This window comes from Lytechinus variegatus, chromosome 1, assembly GCF_018143015.1.
Source record: "Lytechinus variegatus isolate NC3 chromosome 1, Lvar_3.0, whole genome shotgun sequence".
NCBI classification, from domain to species: Eukaryota; Metazoa; Echinodermata; class Echinoidea; order Temnopleuroida; family Toxopneustidae; genus Lytechinus; species Lytechinus variegatus.
This window is the reverse complement of record NC_054740.1, coordinates 94637601-94662851: the sequence shown is the minus strand read 5'-3', so window position 1 is coordinate 94662851 and position 25251 is coordinate 94637601. Positions and strand designations below refer to the sequence as shown.

General features: G+C 36.7%; 2 protein-coding genes and 1 pseudogene across 2 annotated transcripts; all 3 read left to right on the top strand.

Annotated features, from left to right (window-relative positions):
* The first annotated feature begins 4222 nt into the window (after nucleotides 1-4222).
* LOC121406601 (tripartite motif-containing protein 54-like) lies at nucleotides 4223-7636 on the top strand. Its single transcript, XM_041597610.1, has 2 exons — nucleotides 4223-5381; nucleotides 6356-7636. Exons 1-2 carry the CDS (start codon nucleotides 4391-4393, stop codon nucleotides 7159-7161), a joined length of 1797 nt encoding a protein of 598 aa, XP_041453544.1. The 5' UTR covers nucleotides 4223-4390; the 3' UTR covers nucleotides 7162-7636.
* Nucleotides 7637-12285: 4649 nt separating this feature from the next.
* Nucleotides 12286-16184, top strand: LOC121406600 (tripartite motif-containing protein 59-like). Its single transcript, XM_041597609.1, has 2 exons — nucleotides 12286-13360; nucleotides 14910-16184. The coding sequence occupies exons 1-2, from the start codon at nucleotides 12370-12372 to the stop codon at nucleotides 15716-15718; spliced, it is 1800 nt and encodes a 599-aa protein (XP_041453543.1). The 5' UTR covers nucleotides 12286-12369; the 3' UTR covers nucleotides 15719-16184.
* Nucleotides 16185-20384: 4200 nt separating this feature from the next.
* On the top strand, nucleotides 20385-24207 carry LOC121406599 (annotated as a pseudogene).
* Nucleotides 24208-25251: the final 1044 nt, after the last annotated feature.

The following is a 25251-nucleotide window of genomic DNA, read 5'->3' as shown; positions in this document are numbered from 1 at the left end:
ACTTTAAGAAAATATATAAAAGTAATTGAAAATGACATTATAGACTGTGATTTCAGCCCCCTTTTGAATATGGTGCGCACATAGAAATCGTGCGTTTTTGGCCCATTTTCACCATATAGCTGAGGTGTGCGAATGATATGCCTACTTTATTGATGTTTCCTGCATTTTGCATGATATTAAATCTTCCAAACAACATATTTTCCTCTTTATTATGTCTCTGCTGATAAATCAATGATTTCAGCAAAGATTGATTGCCCACTGGGCAGTCTATAGGCTACGTTTTCAGCCTAGTTTTCAACAACGAACCTATACCATGTATGCCTGCATCGTTGTAGTCGAGTCGGATAAGGGGTTCCTGTGTACCATCAAAATATTTTCACTCAACGTTTTGGTATTTGCCTTAAGTGTCTAGTTAATGAATCTTGATGTTCCCTTCCCAAAATCGTGTCCAACGGGGTTCAAAATTGATATCTTTGGCGGCCCTCTTGGACTTTTTTTTAATGAAAATCAATTGTTTTCATATTTTATTGCACAAAGTCTGACAATGGGACAATCTTAAATCAATACGCATTTCACTATGATTTGGATAGTAGAAATCGGTTAAAATTGTTTTCTGAATATAGTCCGGTTAATATATTTTGGAAAAAAAAGAATTCATCAAAAATTTTGAACCAAAATGTTCATGTGCATTGACATCTTGCATCCGATCGCCTTAATGCAGAAATGCATGTAACGTGCTTAGCGATCGATAGAAAGGTATGTATTACTTGTATCATGTGTATGAGGGTAAAGGGCGTTTTCTACACAAAGCAATTTTTATGATAATTAAATCTTTTGAAAAAGATAGAAGTTCGAGGCATTGCTCTGCATTTTCATTTTGCATGCAATTACTCTCGGGCACCTTAAAGCATAGTCCCACAAGAACCAGTAAAATGTTACATACAGTACCACACCATTATCCATAGCTTGACTATGATATCGTGCTTTTCGGAGCCCCCAATGTGGTAACATTTTGTTTTGAGTATGTAATTTTTCCTTTAAATCACTTAGAGACAAAAGAGTAGGCTATTCTCTATCAGCTACATATAAAGAAGTTGGGGCATAATAAAGCCTACCCTTCAGGCATGTCAGGGGGCTGCCAAAGTCACCCAATCTTTTTTTTCGTATCTTGCCAATTTCTCAGAAAATTCGTCATTTTGGAGAACCATTGAGGCAAACAATGTTTCTGCCTTGCGGTAAAGCCCTTGTTTTTGTTTTGGAACCACATAAAGATGACAAAGTAGGATCTTCATTATCAGTTACATATAAAGATGTGGTAGCACACTGAAGCCTTCCCCCTTCATGGGCTGCCGAACTTTTCCAACTTTTATGTCTATTTTCATTACAATAATTGTAAAAAAAATACAGTGCTTGAGCCCCCATTCAAACAAAAGGGTATTTCTGCTATATAGTAAAGCTAGCTTTGATTTTGGAAACCACTTGGAAATAATAGAAGAGGTATTTTTTCTGTCAGCAACATGTAAAAAAGTGCTGGCACATCGACTGCTACCTTCTTCAGAGGCCAAGATTGGCAGATTTTCCCCATATTGGAAAAAATATGAAAAAGGGGTAGGTGACTTTCGGAACCCCCGAAGGGGATCGACTTTGCTGTGCAACCACTTATTAGCAGCAGATTGAAGAAAGTCTTCTCCTTTAATTTCACGTACATGTAGTTTCAAAACAATGAAACTGGCTTCACTTTATAGCAGAAACACTTTGTCTCAATGGGGACTCGAAAATAGCATATTTTCCCATAAATAGTTAAAATATGAAATAGGGAAGGTGATTTTGGTGACCCCCTAAGGGTGGTATGTTCCAATATGCCACCACCTCTTTATATGTAGCAGATAGAAGACACTCTACTCTTTCGTCGCTATATAGTTTAAAAGCAATAAGAGTGGTTTTACTACATAGCAAAAACACCTTTTGCCTCCATGGGGGCTCGAAAATAGCATATTTTCCCATGAATTCGCAAATTACGTTAAAGGGGCGGGTAACTCCGGCAGTTCCCAGAGGGGGTAGGCTTTACTGTACCAGCACTTCTTTATATGTATCAGATAAAGAAAACCCTACTCTTTTATCCCTAAGTGGTTAAACAATAATAAAAGTGACTTTACTGCAAAGCAGAAACGTCTTTTCACTTCGATGAGACTCCAAGAATGTCGAATTTTCCAAGAAATTGGCAAAATACGAAATAAGGATGGGGGGATTCCAGCGGTCCCATAAAGAGGGGGGGGGGGTAGGCTTAGCTGGGCCCTCATTTCTTTATAATGTAGCTAACAGAGAAAAATATACTGTTACAGAGGTTGCTTTTTGGTGTCATTTTATCGCAATATCGAGTAATAATGGTATTTGCCCTTTAAAGGGGAAGTTCACCCTGACAAAAACTTTATTGTAAAAATAGCAGAAAAAATAATAAAAAATATTGCCGAAGGTTTGAGAAAAATTCATCAAATTTTAAAAAAGTTATTAGAATTTCAATTATTTGATTTGTGACGTCATATGCGAGCAGCATTCCTACATGGCGAATGGTAAAAAATCAATGAAATGTCATTTTCTCAGATAATTGAAAATGGTTTTCACTGTACCTTTTGTATATCAATAGACAAATCATTTCACACCCAATCATGAATAGAAAACAAAATTGAGTCATCAGGAACCTTAACAAATTTGAAATTTATGCATTTTATATTACATAACATATGGGGCAGCTGCTCGTTTATGACGTCACAAATCCAAAACTTTGAACTCTAATAACTTTCTTACTCTTTAACGGATTTTCCTCAAACCTTCACCAATACTGTTTACTATTTTTTCTGCTATTTTTGCAACAAAGTTTTTTTCAGGGTGAACTTCCCCTTTAACTAAGAAAATTAAGACATACTGCCATGAAGGGTTTCAGTATTCTATTATATCCCCTTTCGTGTCGAATGCTGATATTTTGAAATAGTGGTTGATGTTAATGATTGAACAGATAGATATCAATGCACATGCAAATTTTTTACCAAAATCATGCTCATTTCAGGATAATTTTTTTTTCAAAATATATTATCTGAGAACGAATTCAATCGATTTATACTATCCCAATCATATTGAAATGCGTATTGATTAAGATTGTCCAGTTGTCAGACTCTGTTCAATGAAATATGAAAATAATTGATTTTCGTTTTAAAAAATGTCCAAGAGGGCCGCCAAAGATATCAATTTTGAACCCCGCTGGACACGATTTTGGGAAGGGAACATCAAGATTCATTAACTAGACACTTTAGGCAAATACCTAAACGTTGAGTGAAAATATTTTGATGGTACACAGGAACCCCTTATCCGACTCGACTACAACGATGCAGGCATACATGGTATATAGGTTCGTTGTTGAAAACTAGGCTGAAAACGTAGCCTATAGACTGCCCAGTGGGCAATCAATCTTTGCTGAAATCATTGATTTATCAGCACAGACATGATGAAGATGAAAATATGTTGTTTGGAAGATTTAATATCATGCAAAATGCAGGAAACATCAATAAAGTAGGCATATCATTCGCACACCTCAGCTATATGGTGAAAATGGGCCAAAAACGCACGATTTCTATGTGCGCACCATATTGAAAAGGGGGCTGAAATCACAGTCTATAATGTCATTTTCAATTACTTTTATATATTTTCTTAAAGTAGAGATATAGATGAAGAGAATGATATTATGCTTGAGAGGAAATATATCAAATAAAGTACAATAAAAAAGAAAATAAATTTCTGAATCGATTTTCGACAATTTTTTATGCGAGAAATCTCCAAAACTAATGATATGCAAATTTCATTACGTAATTTGCATATGTAAACAATAATTTCTGTTCGTGAAATTTTGCATATCTCTTGTGCACTACTTGAACAATATAGTTTGAAAGTTTCATACAAAACAAGCATGAGTTGGCTGAGATATTCTCCCTTGACTTCATGCTATGTGTACAATGTCTGAAAAATGGTGAAATAGGGCCATTTTGTAGTGACGTCATATATTACGTCATATCGGAGGGAAGACCACGCATAGAACCCGGCAGCAATGCATTTTTGTAAACTTCAGGGTCCATGCTATCCAGCTATGGGGTCATTTGCTTGTCCGGCTTTCGGTTGAATAAACCTCCTGGGCTGCCGGACTAATACTACACCTGAATGATGCCAAATATAGTTCATTGGGGGAAAACCCATCTATCTGTGCATTGCAAAACAGCGGAGAGTATCATTTCAAAGTTTCGTAAGTCGTGTTTAGCAAAATATCCAACCTAATAGGCCTACCTGTTTCATAGTTGTATAGGAGTTGAATCATAGGGTTGATGTTTCTCTTTCCGCACAAACCATGGCTGAAGCTGTTGTAGAAGCAATATTGGGTCATCTGGAATGTGCTATCTGTCACTGCAGATTGGAAGATGCAAAATGCCTCAAATGTTTGCATACTTTTTGTGAGAGTTGCATTAATCGGGCAATAGAGGCAAATGCAGATTCAGATTCTTCAGATGATTATGACGAGTTGGATAGGCCTAATCATAGGTTCAGGTGCCCGATGTGCCGTCAAGAAACAGGTTATGACTATGATAGATCGGAAGCTCTGAGACCAAATTTGTTGGCTAACAAGATCATCGAAGAAATTAAACGTCATGAGGATTCTGAATCAAAGAAAGAACTCTGCAAGGAGCATGGCGCTGAAAAGAAATTTTTCTGTGAGAAATGTAACGTGCTAATCTGCAGTGAGTGTGCCCTTTGCAATCACGGGAAACATACATTCTTGATTAAGAACTTGGAAGAAGCTTCCAAAGCAAAAGTGGAAGAAATCGTAAAATTGATGACTAAAGCAACGGAATGGATGGAGTCTTATGAGCATTTTCGTGAAGACTATGCGGCTAAACAAGCGGAAGGAAATGAAAGACTTGACAATATATCAGACGTAATCAAAGTACGTTTCAATTCGTATTTAGAACATGTTACTGATATCATCAATCATAGGAAAGAGGATCTCTTGGCAGAGGTAAAAACCAATCGGAGTGATCTTAACGAGGCTTTAGACAACATATTGATACCTGTAGGGGAAGCGGTTTCTAAAGTCACAGAAGAAATCGAATTAGCGGAAGAACTTTTGGACAGTACTGACCCAAAGGAAGTGGTTCTTCAATACAAGGACTGGGCAAAACGCCTAAGTCAAGGTACAGACCAACAAATTCCTTCTGATGCAGCTGCAAGACGTCAATGTACTAGAGTTGGGTCTCTGCACTTCTCTGAGAGTGAGGCACCCGTCTTTGAGGTACCTAAATTGGGCGTCCTTAGGTTGCAAGTCCCAGAAGCTAATAGCCAAGGTACGAATTCGATCATAATTACATAAATTCATACTTTTTTATGTGATGGAAATGTCTTTCAGGCAAATCGATCTGTTTGTTATCACAGCTTTATCTCCAAGTTTCAAGCCATTGCAGATGTTTACAAAGATATGTCTATAAATTCTACTTTCGATTAGAATGCTTAAATGGACATAGGAATGAGAGGAGGGGAGCATATACGCATTAATACAGTGGTGCTCAATAGTTAGTGAACGACAATAATTAAACAAAAGATGTGTTGCCAGTTACATACAATTTTATGTAGCCAACTTCATTGAGCTTTACCTCACAGAACAGCGTCGGCCGAACAAGGGGCGATTTAACAACAATCCGTCGAAATGGGCGACATTACACAACAAACATATTGGCGGAACCCCACCAGAAAATTAACATATTTAAAATGTTAAAGTTCTGTCATGTTTTAAATATCTAATTGTGTGAAGTCTAGTGATATTGCATTTAATAAAGTTTGTTTTTCTGCGCTCGCCAGAAATTGTAGTGCTGTTGTCTAGATGCAACACTCGGCATGTAGGAGCGCATTTTCTGGTGGGTTATAGCCTATGGCGGCTCGTCATTGTTCAATTCAAAACTCATCTACACCCGACAAAGGAAATTTAATTGGTGGGGTCCAAAATCTGTTTATCTGATGGTCAATCGGATCTACTATAGTACTAATCCGTCTCTATCTGTGGTCGAGTGGTTTAAGGCACCGGAGTTCTAAGCAAGGGGCCGGGTTCGATTCCCGGCAGAGACATTTTTTGGCCTTTACCAAGGTTTCCAAATGGTAGCTCGGGGAATGCCAAAGCTGTTGTGTATGTATAATTTCTCACATTACATGCATCTGATATCTGATTACTGTAAAAGAGAGAAAGGGCATGAATGTTAAATCCATGAAATTGTATTTTCTGCATTTGACTTTATTTTTGTTTTGCTCTTCTCAAACACTTTTGCAGGTGAAGAGAAAGGCGTTCTCCAATTAGTTTGTAAGCGCAGACTTCTTCTCACTCTCCGTACCCAGGTATCCGGTAAAATAAAAATAATGACACCGTACAAGAATGACAGCATATTGGTTCATTATCAAAATGGTCACACGGAAGTCCTTTGTTTAGATGGCAGTTGCAGCAGAATAAGGTCAACTAACATCTCAGCCAAAGATATGGCAGCACTGTCTGATGGTCGTTTCGTCACTCTGACAAGAAATAAGGTTAAGATTTATGAAAGTGGAGGTATTCAGCAACAGATTAAGTTCTCAATACATGAGGATGATGGAATGGCGGATGCTATCACTACAGATGCCGAGGACAATGTCTTGCTTCTGTACTCAGAACTCGCCAAAATCGTGAGACTTTCTTCGGGTGATGGATCACGTATTGATGCAGTCTCCGTAGTTGGCATTAAATCAAACGGGGTACTGAGGATCAATTCAACAAAGAATGGGAAGATTGCCATTATACAGGACGATGGGGTCGTAATTGCTTCACCGGATGATTCATGTCGAGTAATGGCACTCTCAGCGACTGGTAAAGTGTCCTGTGACCAAGAAGGCAATCTATGGGTTATATCCCATCATACCATCCAGGGTACTAGCAGAGCTTTTCTGGAGGTTTATGGAGACCAGGGTGAACTCCTTGCGGAAACCTATCTTCCAAATGATAATACGGCTGTAGGTTTTGAACCTTGGGGCATTGCTGTGTCGACAAGTTGCTTTGCGGCAGTTCTATCACCGAGCCAAGTAGGCTGGTTCATCTGGGATATTTGAAATCATGACGTACGTTCAGTAGGCCTAGACTTTATTTTCAACATTATTCCAGTGGCTTGATGTATTAAATGATAGTGATTTTTTTTACCTGATTGCTAAGAAAGCATGAATGTTTGTAAGAAAGCAACAAGAGGACCGAACGGCTTAAGTTCCTTAAGTGCCTTACCAAAGGGCACTAGCGCACCAATTGGGAATACAAAACCTCCACCCTACCGACTGAGCTACAGGTATAAGCATATCTATAACAGTACATTCTGGTCCTTATTTCCAAGTATCGATATTTGACCCAAGAAAGTTAAACCAGAAGTAATGAAAAACATAATATTTTGTGATGTTAAAAATATGATCGAGTATTAAGTGCAAGCCATTGTTGAACATCACAAATTTGTATATCTTCCGGGAGTTATGTTGAGCAGAAGTTTTCCAGGTATTAAAATTCAGGCAATATTCGACACACTGGTGGATCTAGGGGGAGGGGGGGGGGCAAAGCTGACCCGTGCCCCCCCCCCTCGAGAGGCACAATTAAAACTTGTAATGTAAAAAAACTTAAAACATAAGTGTGCCCCCTTTTGAAAGTGAAGCCTTTATTTTTTTGCTTGTCAAATTCATTCTCGGGGAAATTGCGCCCCCTCCTTTTAAAAAATCCTGGACCCGCCCCTGATTCGACAGGCGATGTTAAAAAGCAGGGTTGTGATATTGACCCAGTGATCTTCCAGCAGCAGAAGGCATGGCCCTGGGAAACGGAGGTGTTGGGGGTGCTGAAACACCCCCATGTATTCCTTGGGGGTTTTTGCGTGTAGGAGAACCGTGGTGTAGTGGTTAAGACACTCGCCTTGAAAACAGAGGGTCGAATTCCACACGATCTAGCGTCCATTGGCAAGGCGTTAATCCATACTTTGCCAAACTCGACCCGGGTGCTAAATGGGTACCCGGTAGGATGCGACAGTCTATGTAATATGCCTAGCAATTGAGTCGTGGAGCTCTAGTTGGAATGCTGGAATGTTTTTACTTAATCATCATTTCTAAAATTATTTTTATAAAAATGTCATTAAATAATAATAATATTTGGCATTTATATAGCGCTTTATCAATCTACGACTGTTCAAAGCGCTTCACAGTTATCATTACCCGGTCACTGGATTCATAGCATTCCAAGCAGCCTGTTGGGCGCAAACTTGCTAAACCAACCACAATGACGGTTGTTTCCTACCGGTACCAAATTAACACCTGGGTGAGAGTGGCAAAGTGTGGATTGACGCCTTGCCAAAGGGCGCTAGGCCATGGCGGGATTCGAACACACGACCCTCTGATTACAAGGCGAGAGTCAGAACCGCTACACCACGGCGCTTCCACAGGTCTATATTTTGCAATATGCAATAATCCCTTTGAAAAAAAATGCTGAATTGTATGTCGTTCTTTAATATTAAGTGTTTAATATAAATTTCCAAACATAATTGTTATACAAATATCGTCAGATTTGACTAATCAAATGTTAAAGGGATGGTCCAGGCTAAAAATATTTATATCTTAATACATAAAGTAGAATTCACTGAGCAAAATGCCGAAAAGTTCATCAAAATCGGATAACAAAATTTGTTATCTGATTTTGATTTAATAATAAAGTTATTGAAGTTTACAGTTTAGCAATATTTTGTGAAAACAGGTCGTCATGAATATTCATTAGGCGGGCTAATGATGTCACATCTCCACTTTCCGTTTTCTTATTTTATTACATAAAATCATATTTTTTCATTATTTCATACTTGAGTGAATAATATGTCTCCCTTATAATGAAATAAGTTGCAGCAATAAATATCTGATGCATTAAATCAGTTGTCAATCAAATTTTTCTAGTTCTTGGAGGTAAAATTTTGAATAAATCTAATTTCGTGTAATAAAATACAAAAGAACAAGTGGAGATGTGACATCATCAGCTAACCTAATGAATATTCATGACGACTGTTTTCACAAAATATTGCTAAACTTCAAGCTTCAATAACTTTATTATTTGTTATCCGATTTTGATGAATTTTTTTGGCATTTTGCTCAGTAAATTCTACTCTATTAAATAAACTATAAATACTTTCAGCTTGGACCATCCCTTTAAACCAATATTGACACGATTATATGAAAAATTGACAGATTGTAGTAAACTAATTAGGATAGGGGCACACGACTATAACCATGATAACCATACTGAATTGAAGAAATCTTACTAAGAAGTTGTTATTCAATCTCTACTATTAGTTTGCTTTTTTGTTTATATTGCTTTTGCAGGTCAGATCTACATTTACTATAATTATAATCATTTGTTCTTTCCGTGTCAATTTGACTGGAGTTCTTAGATGTGTTGAAAGATAAGTTTTTCTATACTATTCATATCCTTAGACATTATAACACACATAACTTAATCAATTGTACCTTGGTATTATATGTTTTGTTTATTATAGATTAGTGAAATATTAATAATTTCCAAGTAGGAACATTTTAGTATTCCTTATGCATTTAGTCTGTCACTTTCAATATTTAACCCGAAATACTCAAACTATTATTGTCGTATGTACTTATGTAGGCAAATTATTGTGTATGTTGGTAATGCAGATGATACTTTATTTGAAATCTTAATATTGTGATTATTGTCATATGTATGCAAACTATTGTATATGTTGGTTGTGCAGACGATACTTTATTTGAAATCTTAATATTGTTAAACGGTACTCATAAACTAAAAAAGAAATGAATTGGTTATAATGTTCAAAATTAAATTTCAATCTTTATTTTGAATCTTTAATAACTATTGAAAATTTTCGTGTCAGTCTTGACTAAAGTTCTGTTATTTTTTCGATGTGTTGAGAGGCTAGTTTTTATACTCAGAATATTATTGATAATAATAAGTTTAGACTTGTAAAATCTTGATAACATTCACGTTGGTCTGAAGTTAAATTTGTTTGGATAAATGCAGAAAATAGATAATAGATAATTGAAAGGAACGAATGGCAAAATACAATAAAAATAAGAATATTATACTTAAAAATCATTGTTTGATTTTTTTTAACCTCAAACAATCGATTAGGTCTCCCATATGTCATTTAATACCAGTGGAATGACTTGTTATTTTTAATAGTTCATGATAACTGATGAATGAGGGGGGGGGGGGCATGACCTCATTTTCAGAACTTTATAAATCCATCTCTCAGCTATTCTGTGACCCATGGATTTTCTCCATTTTAGTACAATGAATATCTATTTTTTTTAATGTAACTAAATCTATGACAGACCATTTCTCGGGGCCGTTTTTGGTCCCAAGAAATTCGACAAGCAAAGGAAACAAGGGGGGTTGTGTTGGTCATTTTCCATACATTTCTCCAATTTGACATACTACCAACCCGAATTCCAAGGGGTGCTGCCTATGGAAAATAATACACGCAGCATCCCGGGTGCTTCAGCACCCCCACAGTGACTTGTCACATGCGCGCACGTACGTGGGGTATGTGGGTGTGTGGATGCATTCTCTATATACCCTCTCAAATCAATAAAATCGCATGTGTTTCATGTCATTGTTATTATTATTATATTTATTCGACCAATATAAAAAATAGATACACACTACTTCAGAAAAATACAATTACAGTATGCGAACGTGCAAAGAAATGCGGGAATGGCATGTGGGTCAGGGGGCACAAATGCGAAATTCAGCACTTTTGCCCGAAGGCACGTATCCCACACATGCCTTCGGGCAACATGCCGCTGCCAAGACATAAATCAAATACATAAATACTCTTACACATTGTTTTCTTTTAACGGACATGAAATGAGAAACTATCACGAATGAAGGACACTCAACGCCAAACTTTATACTCTGCACAGAATCTGAGGATCGAAGTCCAGTCACTCTGGTACACATGAGTTTATTCATGACTGGTCGCGTGTAACTGTATGAACAGCTTCATAAAATACCTGTATTATCAGATAAATTGTAACATCTGCCCGAAAATGGGTCACGTTTTCTATTACTGTTTAATGTTAGTATCATGATGGAATAATAGTAGCACCTTGATGATGGGATTTCAGTGTGAGGAATTTATTAGGTGCCCAATACACACCAACGCTGTTACTGGAAACAAGTTTTTTCACGGTACTCTGGGTAGAGGACACCCCCAAAATAGTAATGAATAGATAAATGAATAAATAAAAAAAATAAATAAATAAAAAGTAAAAAAAAATGAAAATGAATGAATAAATAAAATAAATGAAGAAAAAAAATGCTGAAAAAAATTCATATTTCCAGCATGTAAAAGATATTTGAGAATCTGCTAAATAATGAAATGTGAAGTGTTTAATTTCTGTTGATTTTATTTTTTTAAATCAAATCGCATTTTTTAAAACAAGCCTCAAGTAGGAAATGATATTGCACTGTTAGAAAATTTATCCTTAAAATAAAAGAAGTTCCTGCAGCAGAGTCTCGAGATCATCTGTAATCTTATTGAATTGCGTAATCTTACAGGAATTTGGTATTTGGTGTATGGAATCTTACAAATTTCCTTGAATAAAACACCCTTTTCCCCTTTTTTAACAGACCTGTTATGTTAAATTGCAGAAAAATTCCTGTTTTATGAATTTACAGAATGATTCTGTTATTGATTTCTGCAAAATCTTCTGTTTATTTTCTGTAAAATCACGGGTTTTTTAACAGTGTGGGTCTAATAACATCGAACCATTGAAATATCATGTCAGAGCTCAGTGCATTGAACCATTTATTTCTACACTCATGACTGAACCAACCCACAATCGATTAGTCTGCCAGAAGAGACCCATATTTGACACTTTAACCAATCATACCATGTCTTGGATGAAGACAAGATGTCAAACTCTCAAATAAGTGAATCTCTCTACTTCATTATGCGGAATTAAACCAAAGGTCGATGCCTGCAGAATAATAATGGAAAGCTTTAACACACACTAGAGAAAGTAGTATTACACACGGTGTGCGCTAAAGAACGCGGAGACCATACTACACCTGAATGATGCCAAATATATATAGTTCATTGGGGAAAACCCATCTCTCTGTGCATTGCAAAACAGCGGAGAGTATCATTTCAAAGTTTTGTAAGTCGTGTTTAGCAAAATATCCAACCTAATAGGCCTACCTGTTTCATAGTTGTATAGGAGTTGAATCATAGGGTTGATGTTTCTCTTTCCGCACAAACCATGGCTGAAGCTGTTGTAGAAGCAATATTGGGTCATCTGGAATGTGCTATCTGTCACTGCAGATTGGAAGATGCAAAATGCCTCAAATGTTTGCATACTTTTTGTGAGAGTTGCATTAATCGGGCAATAGAGGCAAATGCAGATTCAGATTCCTCAGATTATGATATTGATGACGATAGGCCTAATCATAGGTTCAGGTGCCCGATGTGCCGTCAAGAAACAGGTTATGACTATGATAGATCGGAAGCTCTGAGACCAAATTTGTTGGCTAACAAGATCATCGAAGAAATTAAACGTCATGAGGATTCTGAATCAAAGAAAGAACTCTGCAAGGAGCATGGCGCTGAAAAGAAATTTTTCTGTGAGAAATGTAACGTGCTAATCTGCAGTGAGTGTGCCCTTTGCAATCACGGGAAACATACATTCTTGATTAAGAACTTGGAAGAAGCTTCCAAAGCAAAAGTGGAAGAAATCGTAAAATTGATGACTAAAGCAACGGAATGGATGGAGTCTTATGAGCATTTTCGTGAAGACTATGCGGCTAAACAAGCTGAAGGAAATGAAAGACTTGACAATATATCAGACGTAATCAAAGTACGTTTCAATTCGTATTTAGAACGTATTACTGATATCATCAATCATAGGAAAGAGGATCTCTTGGCAGAGGTCGAAACCAATCGGAGTGATCTTAACGAGGCTCTAGACAACATATTGGTACCTGTAGGGGAAGCGATTTCCGAAATCACAGATGAAATCGAATTTGCTGAAGAACTTTTAGACAGTACTGACCCAAAGGAAGTGGTTCTTCAATACAAGGACTGGGCAAAACGCCTCTGTCAAGGCACAGAGCAACGAATTCCTAATGATGTAGCTGCAAGACGTCAATGTACTAGAGTTGGGTCTCTGCACTTCTCTGAGAGTGAGGTACCCGTCTTTGCCGTACCTAGATTGGGCGTCCTTCGGTTGCAGGTCCCACAAGCTAATAGCCAAGGTACGAATTCGATCATAATTACATAAATTTATACTTTTTTATTTAATGGAAATCGATCAGTTTGTAATCACAGATTTATCTCCAAGTTTCCAGCTATTGCAGATTTTTACTAAGATATATCTTAAGATTTTTCATTGAAGGATATAAATTCTGCTTTCGATTAGAATACTTAAATGGATAAGAGAATGAGAATGAGAAGGGGAGCGTAGAAACACACCCACGCATTAATACAGTGGTGCTCAAACGTTAGTGAACCCCACCGGAAAATGAACATTTTGAAAAGTGTTCAGGTTCTGCCATCTTTCAGATATTTAATTGTGAAGTCAGGTAATAAAATATTACATTCAATAAAGTTTGTTCTTCGCCAGACATTGTAGTGTTGTTGTCTACATGCAACACTCTACATGAAGGAGCGCATTTTCTTATTAGCACAATGGTATATATATATAAATATATATATATATATCATATGTATATATATATAGTTGAGGCCAGAAGTTTACATACACCCAGGAAATTCAAAGAATAGCTGACACTTGCCAAACATGAAATTTAGTGTATCTTATACCTATCTTAATTTATTGTATCTATATTAAACAAATGAGTATGTCATGACATCACATTGCTTTGTCACCAGGAGGTGAAAAATATTTAGGTGTCATTTTTCTCCCCAAATGTTCATATTTTATACAAATTAAAAATAAAAACTTGACAGAAACATTTAATATTTGTGCTAGTTACTTCTCAACACAAACATTTCAGATTACACATTTTTGTTCAGTGGTGACAGATCATGATAAAAAATGTAATATAAATCATAAATTTGGCATTTATATATTTCTATAAAACGATGTTTGAAAACATAATAACTAACAATAGAACACATTTGGCATGAATATTACTTGTTTTCTTCAAAGAAAATTCAACCTGAAATATACTTTGATCTCAACGCCATTCCAATCATTTGAAAGAGCATAATACGCTCTTTCATTTGATACCAATTTCGTCTTGGTAGTATTTATATTTCTGAAGGTATAGTAAATTTTACTATGTCTGGCAAACGAAGAAATTTCACTGATTCCATGGGTATGTGTGCAAATTTTTGGCCCCAACTGTATATGTATATATTCAAATTTATATATATATATATATAATTGTTTTCTTCATTTCTTTCACATATTTGTGTGTGTGTGTGCATGTATTGGTGGAGGTGAAAATCTGTTTATCTGATGGACAATCGGATCTATTACTAATCCGTCTCTATCTGTGACAAGTGGTTTAAGGCACCGGTGTACTAAGAAAAGGGCCCTCGTTCGATTCCAGGCAGAGACTTTTTTTTGGCCTCACCTCGGGGGAACCTTGATTTAAGCTTCGCCTTCCAATGTTCTCTTCTTTCATTTCTTTCACAAAATATTTAAATGAAAAAATAGTTGCCAAAGGTGTTGTGCATGTATAATTTTTCACATTATATGAATGTTAAATCCATGAAATTGTACTTTCTGCATTTGACTTCATTTTCTGATATTTTTGTTCTCACACACTTTTGCAGGTGAAGAGAAATGCGTTCTCCAAGTTCGGAAGCGCAGACTTCTTCTCAATCTCCGTACCCAGATATCCGGTAGAATAAAAATAATGACACCGTACATGAATGACAGCATATTGGTTCATTATCAAAATGGTCACACGGAAGTCATTTGTTCAGATGGCAGTTGCAGCAGAATAAGGTCAACTAACATCTCAGCCAAAGATATGGCAGCACTGTCTGATGGTCGTTTCGTCACTCTGACGACAAGGAATAAGGTTAAGATTTATGAGAGTAATGGAGGCATACAGCAACAAATTAAGTTCTCAATACATGAGGATGATGGAATGGCCGATGCTATCACTACAGATGCCGAGGACAATGTCTTGCTACTGTACTCAGAACTCGCCAAAATCGTGAGACTTTCTTCGGGTGATGGATCACGTATTGATACAGTCTCCGTAGTTGGCATTAAATCAAACGGGGTACTGAGGATCAATTCAACAAAGAATGGGAAGATTGCCATTATACAGGACGATGGGGTCGTAATTGCTTCACCGGATGATTCATGTCGAGTAATGGCACTCTCAGCGACTGGTAAAGTGTCCTGTGACCAAGAAGGCAATCTATGGGTTATATCCCATCATACCATCCAGGGTACTCGCAGAGCTTTTCTGGAGGTTTATGGAGACCAGGGTGAACTCCTTGCGGAAACCTATCTTCCAAATGATAATACGGCTGTAGGTTTCAAACCTTGGGGCATTGCTGTATCGACAAGTTGCTTTGCGGCAGTTCTATCACCGAGCCAAGTAGGCTGGTTCATCTGGGATATTTGAAATCATGACGCACGTTCAGTAGGCCTAGACTTTATTTTCAACATTATTCCAGTGGCTTGATGTATTAAATGATAGTGATTTTTTTTTACCTGATTGCTAAGAAAGCATGAATGCTCTTAAGAAAGCAACAAGAGGACCGAACGGCTTAAGTTCCTTAAGTGCCTTACCAAAGGGCACTAGCGCACCAATTGGGAATACAAAACCTCCGCCCTACCGACTGAGCTACAGGTATAAGCATATCTATAAAAGTACATGCTGGTCCTTATTTCCAAGTATCTATATTTGACCCAAGAAAGTTAAACCAGAAGTAATGAAAAACATAATATTTGTGATGTTAAAAATATGATCGAGTATTAAGTGCAAGCCATAGTTGAACATCACAAATTTGTATATCTTCCGGGAGTTATGTTGAGCAGAAGTTTTCCAGGTATTAAAATTCAGGCAATATTCGACAAGCTGGTGGATCCAGGGGGAGGGGGGGGGGCAAAGCTGACCCGTGCCCCCCCCCCCCCCTCGAGAGGCACAATTTAAATTTGTAATGTTAAAAAAAAAGCCGTTAAAACATAAGTGTGCCCCCTTTTAAAAGTGAAGACCTTTAATTTTTTGCTTGTCAAATTCATTCTCGGGGAAATTGCGCCCCCTCCTTTTTAAAAATCCTGGACCCGCCCCTGATTCTACAGGCGATGTTAAAAGGCAGGGTTGTGATATTGACCCAGTGATCTTCCAGCAGCAGAAGGCATGGCCCTGGGAAACGGAGGTGTTGGGGTGCTGAAACACCCCAATGTATTCCTTGGGGGTTTTGCGTGTAGAAGAGCCGTGGTGTAGTGGTTAAGACACTCGCCTTGAAAACAGAGGGTCGAATCCCACACGATCTAGCGTCCATTGGCAAGGCGTTAATCCACACTTTGCCAAACTCGACCCGGGTGCTAAATGGGTACCCGGTAGGATGCGACAGTCTATGTAATATGCCTAGCAATTGAGTCGTGGAGCTCTAGTTGGAATGCTGAAATGTTATTACTTAATTATAATTTCTAAAATTATTTTTATCAAAATGTCATTAAACAGTTCTATATTTTACAATATGCAATAATCCCTTTGAAAAAAATGCTGAATTGTATGTCGTTCTTTAATATGAAGTGTTTAATATACATTTTCAAACATAATTGTTATACAAATATCGTCAGATTTGACTAATCAAATGTTAAAGGGATGGTCCAGGCTGAAAATATTTATATCTTAATACATAGAGTAGAATTCACTGAGCAAAATGCCGAAAAGTTCATCAAAATCGGATAACAAAATTTGTTATCTGATTTTGATTTAATAATAAAGTTATTGAAGTTTAAAGTTTAGCAATATTTTGTGAAAACAGTCGTCATGAATATTCATTAGGCGGGCTGATGATGTCACATCTCCACTTTCCGTTTTCTTATTTTATTACATAAAATCATATTTTTCATTATTTCATACTTGATTGAATGATTTGTCTCCCTTATAATGAAATAAGTTGCAGCAATAAATATCTGATGCATTAAATCAGTTGTCAATCCAATTTTTCTAGTTCTTGGAGGAAAATTTTTGAATAAACCTAATTTCATGTAATAAAATACAAAAGAACAAGTGGAGATGTGACATCATCAGCTAACCTAATGAATATTCATGACGACTGTTTTCACAAAATATTGCTAAACTTCAAGCTTCAATAACTTTATCATGTTTATTGTTTGTTATCCGATTTTGATGAATTTTTTTGGCATTTTGCTCAGTAAATTCTACTCTATTAAATAAACTATAAATACTTTCAGCCTGGACCATCCCTTTAAACCAACATTGACACGATTGTATGAAAAATTGACAGATTGTAGTAAACTAATTAGGATAGGGGCACACGACTATAACCATACTGAATTGAAGAAAGCTTATTAAGAAGTTGTTATTCAATCTCTACTATTAGTTTGCTTTTTTGTCTATATTGCTTTTGCAGGTCAGATCTACATTTACTATAATTATAATCATTTGTTCTTTCCGTGTCAATTTGACTGGAGTTCTTAGATGTGTTGAAAGATAAGTTTTTCTATACTATTCATATCCTTAGACATTATAACACACATAAATTAATCAATTGCTCCTTGGTATTATATGTTTTGTTTATTATAGATTAGTGAAATATTAATAATTTCCAAGTAGGAAAATTTTAGTATTCCTTATGCATTTAGTCTGTCATGTATTCAATATTTAACCCGAAATACTCAAACTATTATTGTCGTATGTACTTATGTAGGCAAATTATTGTGTATGTTGGTAATGCAAATGATACTTTATTTGAAATCTTAATATTGTGATTATTGTCATATGTATGCAAACTATTGTATATGTTGGTTGTGCAGACGATACTTTAATTGAAATCTTAATATTGTTAAACGGTACTCATAAACTAAAAAAAGAAATGAATTGGTTATAATGTTCAAAATTAGATTTCAATCTTTATTTTTGAATCTTTAATAACTATTGAAAATTTTCGTGTAATTTTCGTGTTAGTCTTGACTAAAGTTCTGTTATTTTTTCGATGTGTTGAGAGACTAGTTTTTATACTCAGAATATTATTGATAATAATAAGTTTAGACTGGTAAAATCTTGATAACATTCACGTTGGTCTGAAGTTAAATTTGTTTGGATAAATGCAGATAATAGATAATTAAAAGGAAGGAATGGCAAAATACAATAAAAATAAGAATATTATACTTACAAATCATTGTTTGATTTTTTTTACATCAAATAATCGTTTAGGTCTCCCGTATGTCATTTTTTTTAATTAGGCTTAAAGGCTTTTTAGTCTGGTTTAGACTATTTAAGCCTCAATACCAGTGGAATGACTTGTTATTTTTAATAGTTCATGATAACTGATGAATGAGGGGGGGCATGACCTCATTTTCAGAACTTTATAAATCCATCTCTCAGCTATTCTGTGACCCATGGATTTTCTCCATTTTAGTACAATGAATATCTATTTTTTTAATGTAACTAAATCTATGACAGACCATTTCTCGGGGCCGTTTTGGTCCCAAGAAATTCGACAAGCAAAGGAAACAAGGGGGGTTGCGTTGGTCATTTTCCATACATTTATCCAATTTGACATACCACCAATCCGAATTCCAAGGGGTGCTGCCTATGGAAAATAGTACACGCAGCATCGCCGGGTGCTTCAGCACCCCAACTTGCCATGTACGCGCACGTACGTGAGGTATGTGGGCGTGGGGGTGCATTCTTTACACTCTCAGATCAATGAAATCGCATGTGTTTCATGTCATCATTATTATTATTATTTATCCGACCAATATAAAAAAATAGATACACAATACTTCGGAAAAAAACAATTACAGTATGCGAACGTGCAAAGAAATGCGGGAACGGCATGTGGGTCAGGGGGCACAAATGCGAAATTCAGCACTTTTGCCCGAAGGCACGTATCCCACACATGCCTTCGGGCAACATGCCGCTGCCAAGACATAAATCAAATATATAAATACTCTTACACATTGTTTTCTTTAATGGACATGAAATGAAAAACTATCACGAAGGAAGGAACTCCATGGGCCACACACTCAACGCCAAACTTTCTACTCTGCGCAGAATCTGAGGATCGAAGTCCAGTCACTCTGGTAGGTGTTTCATAAAACCGTTCTTAAGTTACACATGAGTTTATTCATGACTGGTCGCGTGTAACTGTATGAACAGCTTCATTAAATACCTGTATGATCAGATAAATTGTGACATCTGTGCGAAAATGGGTCACGTTTTCTATTACTGTTTAATGTTAGTATCGTAATGGAATAGTATAGTAGTACCTTGATGATGGGATTTCAGTGTGAGGAATTTATTAGGTGCCCAATACACACCAACGCTGTTACTGGAAACAAGTTTTTTCACGGTACTCTGGGTAGAGGACACCCCCAAAATAGTAATGAATAGGTAAATGAATAAATAAACAAATAAAAAAAATAAGTTAAAAAAAAATGAAAATGAATAAATAAATAAAATAAATGAAGAAAAAAAATGCTGAAAAATATTCATATTTTCAGCATGTAATAGATATTTGAGAATCTGCTAAATAATGAAATATGAAGTGTTTAATTTCTGTTGATTTTATTTTTTTAAATCAAATTGCATTTTTAAAAACAAACCTCAAGTAGGAAATAATATTGGGTCTAATAACATCAAACCATTGAAATATAATGTCGAAGCTCAGTGTATTGAATCATTTATTTCTACATTCATGACGGAACCAACTGACAATGGATTAGTATGCCAGATCAGAAGAGACCCATATTTGACACTTTGACCATAGAGCTATTACAGATAGCTCTATGGTTTAACCAATCATACCATGTCTCGGGTGAAGACAAGATTTCAAACTCTCAAATAAGTGAATCTCTCTACTTCATTATGCGAAAACCAAAGGTCGATGCATGCAGGATAATGGATAGCTTTAACATACACTACAGAAAGTAGTATTACACACGGTGTGCGCTAAAGAACGCGGGGACCATACTGCACCTGAATGATGCCAAATATATATAGTTCATTGGGGAAAAACCCATCTCTCTGCGCATTGCAAAACAGCGGAGAGTATCATTTCAAAGTTTCGTAAGTCGTGTTTAGCAAAATATCCAACCTAATAGGCCTACCTGTTTCATACTTGTATAGGAGTTGAGCCATAGGGTTTGATGTTTCTCTTTCCGCACAAACTATGGCTGAAGCTGTTGTAGAAGCAATATTGGGTCATCTGGAATGTGCTATCTGTCGCTGCAGATTGGAAGATGCAAAATGCCTCAAATGTTTGCATACTTTTTGTGAGAGTTGCATTAATAGGGCAATAGAGGCAAATGCAGTTTTAGATTCAGATTCTTCAGATGATGATGACGATAGGCCTAATCATAGGTTCAGGTGTCCGATGTGCCGTCAAGAAACAGGTTATGACTATGATAGATCGGAAGCTCTGAGACCAAATTTGTTGGCTAACAAGATCATCGAAGAGATTAAACGTCATGAGGATTCTGAATCAAAGAAAGAATTCTGCAAGGAGCATGGCGCTGAAAAGAAATTCTTCTGTGAGAAATGTAACGTGCTAATCTGCAGTGAGTGTGTCCTTTGCAATCACGGGAAACATACATTCTTGATTAAGAACTTGGAAGAAGCTTCCAAAGCAAAAGTGGAAGAAATCGTAAAATTGATGACTAAAGCAACGGAATGGATGAAGTCTTTTGAGGATTTTCGTGAAGACTATGCGGCTAAACAAGCGGAAGGAAATGAAAGACTAGACAATATATCAGACGTAATCAAAGTACGTTTCAATTCGTACTTAGAACGTATTACTGATATCATCAATCATAGGAAAGAGGATCTCTTGGCAGAGGTTGAAACCAATCGGAGTGATCTTAACGAGGCTCTGGACAACATATTGATCCCTGTAGGGGAAGCGGTTTCTAAAGTCACAGATGAAATCGAATTTGTTGGAGAACTTTTGGACTGTACTGACCCAAATGAAGTGGTTCTTCAATATAAGGACTGGGCAAACGCCTCTGTCAAGGTACAGACCAACAAATTCCTTCTGATGTAACTGCAAGACGTCAATGTACTAGAGTTGGGTCTCTGCACTTCTCTGAGAGTGAGGTACCCGTCTTTGCCGTACCTAATTTAGGCGTCCTTCGGGTGCAGGTCCCAGAAGCTAATAGCCAAGGTACGAATTCGATCATAATTACATAAATTTATACTTTTTTATTTAATGGAAATCGATCAGTTTGTAATCACAGATTTATCTCCAAGTTTCTAGCTATTGCAGATTTTTACCAAGATATATCTTAAGAATTTTCATTGAAGAATAAAAATTCTGCTTTCGATTAGAATACTTAAATGGATAAGAGAATGAGAAGGGGAGCGTATATAAAGAAACACACCCACGCATTAATACAGTGGTCCTCAAACGTTAGTGAACCCCACCGGACAATGAACATTTTGAAAAGTATTCAGGTTCTGCCATCTTTTAGATATTTAATTGTGAAGTCAGGTAATAAAATATCACATTCAATAAAGTTTGTTCTTCTGTGCTCGCCAGACATTGTAGTGTTGTTGTCTACATGCAACACTGTACATGAAGGAGCGCATTTTCTTATTAGCACAATGGTATATATATATATATATATATATATATCATATGTGTATATATATATATATCATATGTATATATATAGTTGAGGCCAGAAGTTTACATACACCCAGGAAATTCAAAGAATAGCTGACACTTGCCAAACATGAAATTTAGTGTATCTTATACCTATCTTAATTTATTGTATCTATATTAAACAAATGAGTATGTCATGACATCACATTGCTTTGTCACCAGGAGGTGAAAAATATTTAGGTGTCATTTTTCTCCTCAAATCTTCATATTTTATACAAATTAAAAATAAAAAATTGACAGAAACATTTAATATTTATGCTAGTTACTTCTCAACACAAACATTTCAGATTACACATTTTTGTTCAGTGGTGACAGATCATGATAAAAAATGTAATATAAATCATAAATTTGGCATTTATATATTTCTATAAAACGATGTTTGAAAACATAATAACTAACAATAGAACACATTTGGCATGAATATTACTTGTTTTCTTCAAAGAAAATTCAACCTGAAATATACTTTGATCTCAACGCCATTCCAATCATTTGAAAGAGCTTAATACGCTCTTTCATTTGATACCAATTTCGTCTTGGTAGTATTTATATTTCTGAAGGTATAGTAAATTTTACTATGTCTGGCAAACGAAGAAATTTCACTGATTCCATGGGTATGTGTGCAAGTTTTTGGCCCCAACTGTATATGTATATATTTAAATTTATATATATACATGTATATATATATATATATATATATATATATAATTGTTTTCTTCATTTCTTTCACATATTTGTGTGTGTGTGTGTGTGTATGTATTGGTGGGGGTGAAAATCTGTATATCTGATGGTCAATCAGATCTACTACTAATCCGTCTCTATCTGTGACAAGTGGTTTAAGGCACCGGTGTACTAAGAAAAGGGCCCTCGTTCGATTCCCGGCAGAGACTTTTTTTCGGCCTCACCTCGGGGGAACCTTGATTTAAGCTTCGCCTTCCAATGTTCTCTTCTTTCATTTCTTTCACAAAATATTTAAATAAAAATAATAGTTGCCAAAGCTGTTGTGCATGTATAATTTTTCACATTATATGAATGTTAAATCCATGAAATTGTACTTTCTGCATTCGACTTCATTTTCTGATATTTTTGTTCTTCTCACACACTTTTGCAGGTGAAGAGAAAAGCGTTCTCCAATTAGTTTGCAAGCGCAGACTTCTTCTCACTCTCCGTGCTCAGGTATCCGGTAGAATAAAAATAATGACACCGTACACGAATGACAGCATATTGGTTCATTATCAAAATGGTCACACGGAAGTCCTTTGTTCAGATGGCAGTAGCAGCAGAATAAGGTCAGCTAACATATCAGCCAAGGATATGGCAGCACTGTCTGATGGTCGTTTCGTCACTCTGACGACAAGAAATAAGGTTAAGATCTATGAGAGTAATGGAGACATACAGCAACAAATTAAGTTCTCAATATGTGAGGATGATGGAGTGGCGGATGCTATCACTACAGATGCCGAGGACAATGTCTTCCTACTGTACTCAGAACTCGCCAAAATCGTGAGACTTTCTTCGGGTGATGGATCACGTATTGATGCAGTCTCCGTAGTTGGTATTAAATCAAACGGGGTACTGAGGATCAATTCAACAAAGAATGGGAAGATTGCTATTATACAGGACGATAGGGTCGTAATTGCTTCACCGGATGATTCATGTCGAGTAATGGCACTCTCAGCGACTGGTAAAGTGTCCTGTGACCAAGAAGGCAATCGATGGGTTATATCCCATCATACCATCCAGGGTACTAGCAGAGCTTTTCTGGAGGTTTATGGAGACCAGGGTGAACTCCTTGCGGAAACCTATCTTCCAAATGATAATACGGCTGTAGGTTTTGAACCTTGGGGCATTGCTGTGTCGACAAGTTGCTTTGCGGCAGTTCTATCACCGAGCCAAGTAGGCTGGTTCATCTGGGATATTTGAAATCATGACGTACGTTCAGTAGGCCTAGACTTTATTTTCAACATTATTCCAGTGGCTTGATGTATTAAATGGGTTAGTGTTTTTTTTTACCTCATTGCTAAGAAAGCGTGAATGCTTGTAAGAAAGCAACAAGAGGACCGAACGGCTTAAGTTCCTTAAGCATGTTAAGTGCCTTACCAAAGGGTACTAGCGCACCAACTGGGAATACAAAACCTCCGCCCTACCGACTGATCTACAGGTATAGGCATATCTATAAAGGAACATTCTGGTCCTTATTTCCAAGTATCGATATTTGACCCAAGAAAGTAAAACCAGAAGTAATGAGAAACATAATATTTGTGATGTTAAAAAATAGGTTACACTTCGTAATTCCAAAGGTTCTTTATCCCTAATGTTCGTAATTCCGAAACACGTAAATTGCCTATACCTCGATGTTCGTTAATCCGAAAACGTAAAAGGGTTCGTTAATCCGAACATTTGTGGCGTTATTCCGAAGGTTCGATAATCCGAAAACGAAATAAGGTTCGATGTTCCGAAGGTTCGTTAATCCGAAAAATAAATAAGGTTCGTTGTTCCGAAGGTTCTTTAATCCGAAAACGAAATAAGGTTCGTTGTTCCGAAGGTTCGTTAGTTCGAAAACGAAATTAGGTTCGTTAATCATTTAGTTTTCGGACTAACGAACCTTCGGAATTACGAACCTCATTTCGTTTTCGGATTAACGAACCTTCGGAATTAATTACGAACCTCATTTCGTTTTCGGACTAACGAACCTTTGGAATTAAGAACCTTCGGAAATACGAACCTTCGGAATAACGAACCTTTTGAATATCCGAACTTTCGGAATAACGAAGCTTCGGGTTTACGAATGTATACGAAAAAATATGATCGAGTATTAAGTGCAAGCCATTGTTGAATATCACCAATTTGTATATCTTCCGGGAGTTATGTTGAGCAGAAGTTTTCCAGGTATTAAAATTCAGGCAATATTCGACACACTGGTGGATCCGGGGGGGGGGGGACCGACCCGTGCCCCCCCCCCCCCTTCGAGATGCACAATTAAAATTTGTAATGTAAAAAAATGCCGTTAAAACATAAGTGTGCCCCCTTTTAAAAGTGAAGACCTTTATTTTTTTGCCTGTCAAATTTATCCTCGGGGAAAATGCGCCCCTCCTTTCAAAAAATCCTGGACCCGCCCCTGATTCGACAGATGATGTTAAAAAGCAGGGTTGTGATATTGACCCAGGGCAGAAGGCATGGCCCTGGGAAACGGAGGTGTTGGGGTGCTGAAACACCCCCATGTATTCCTTGGGGGTTTTGAGTGTAGAAGAGCCGTGGTGTAGTGGTTAAGACACTCGCCTTGAAAACAGAGGGTCGA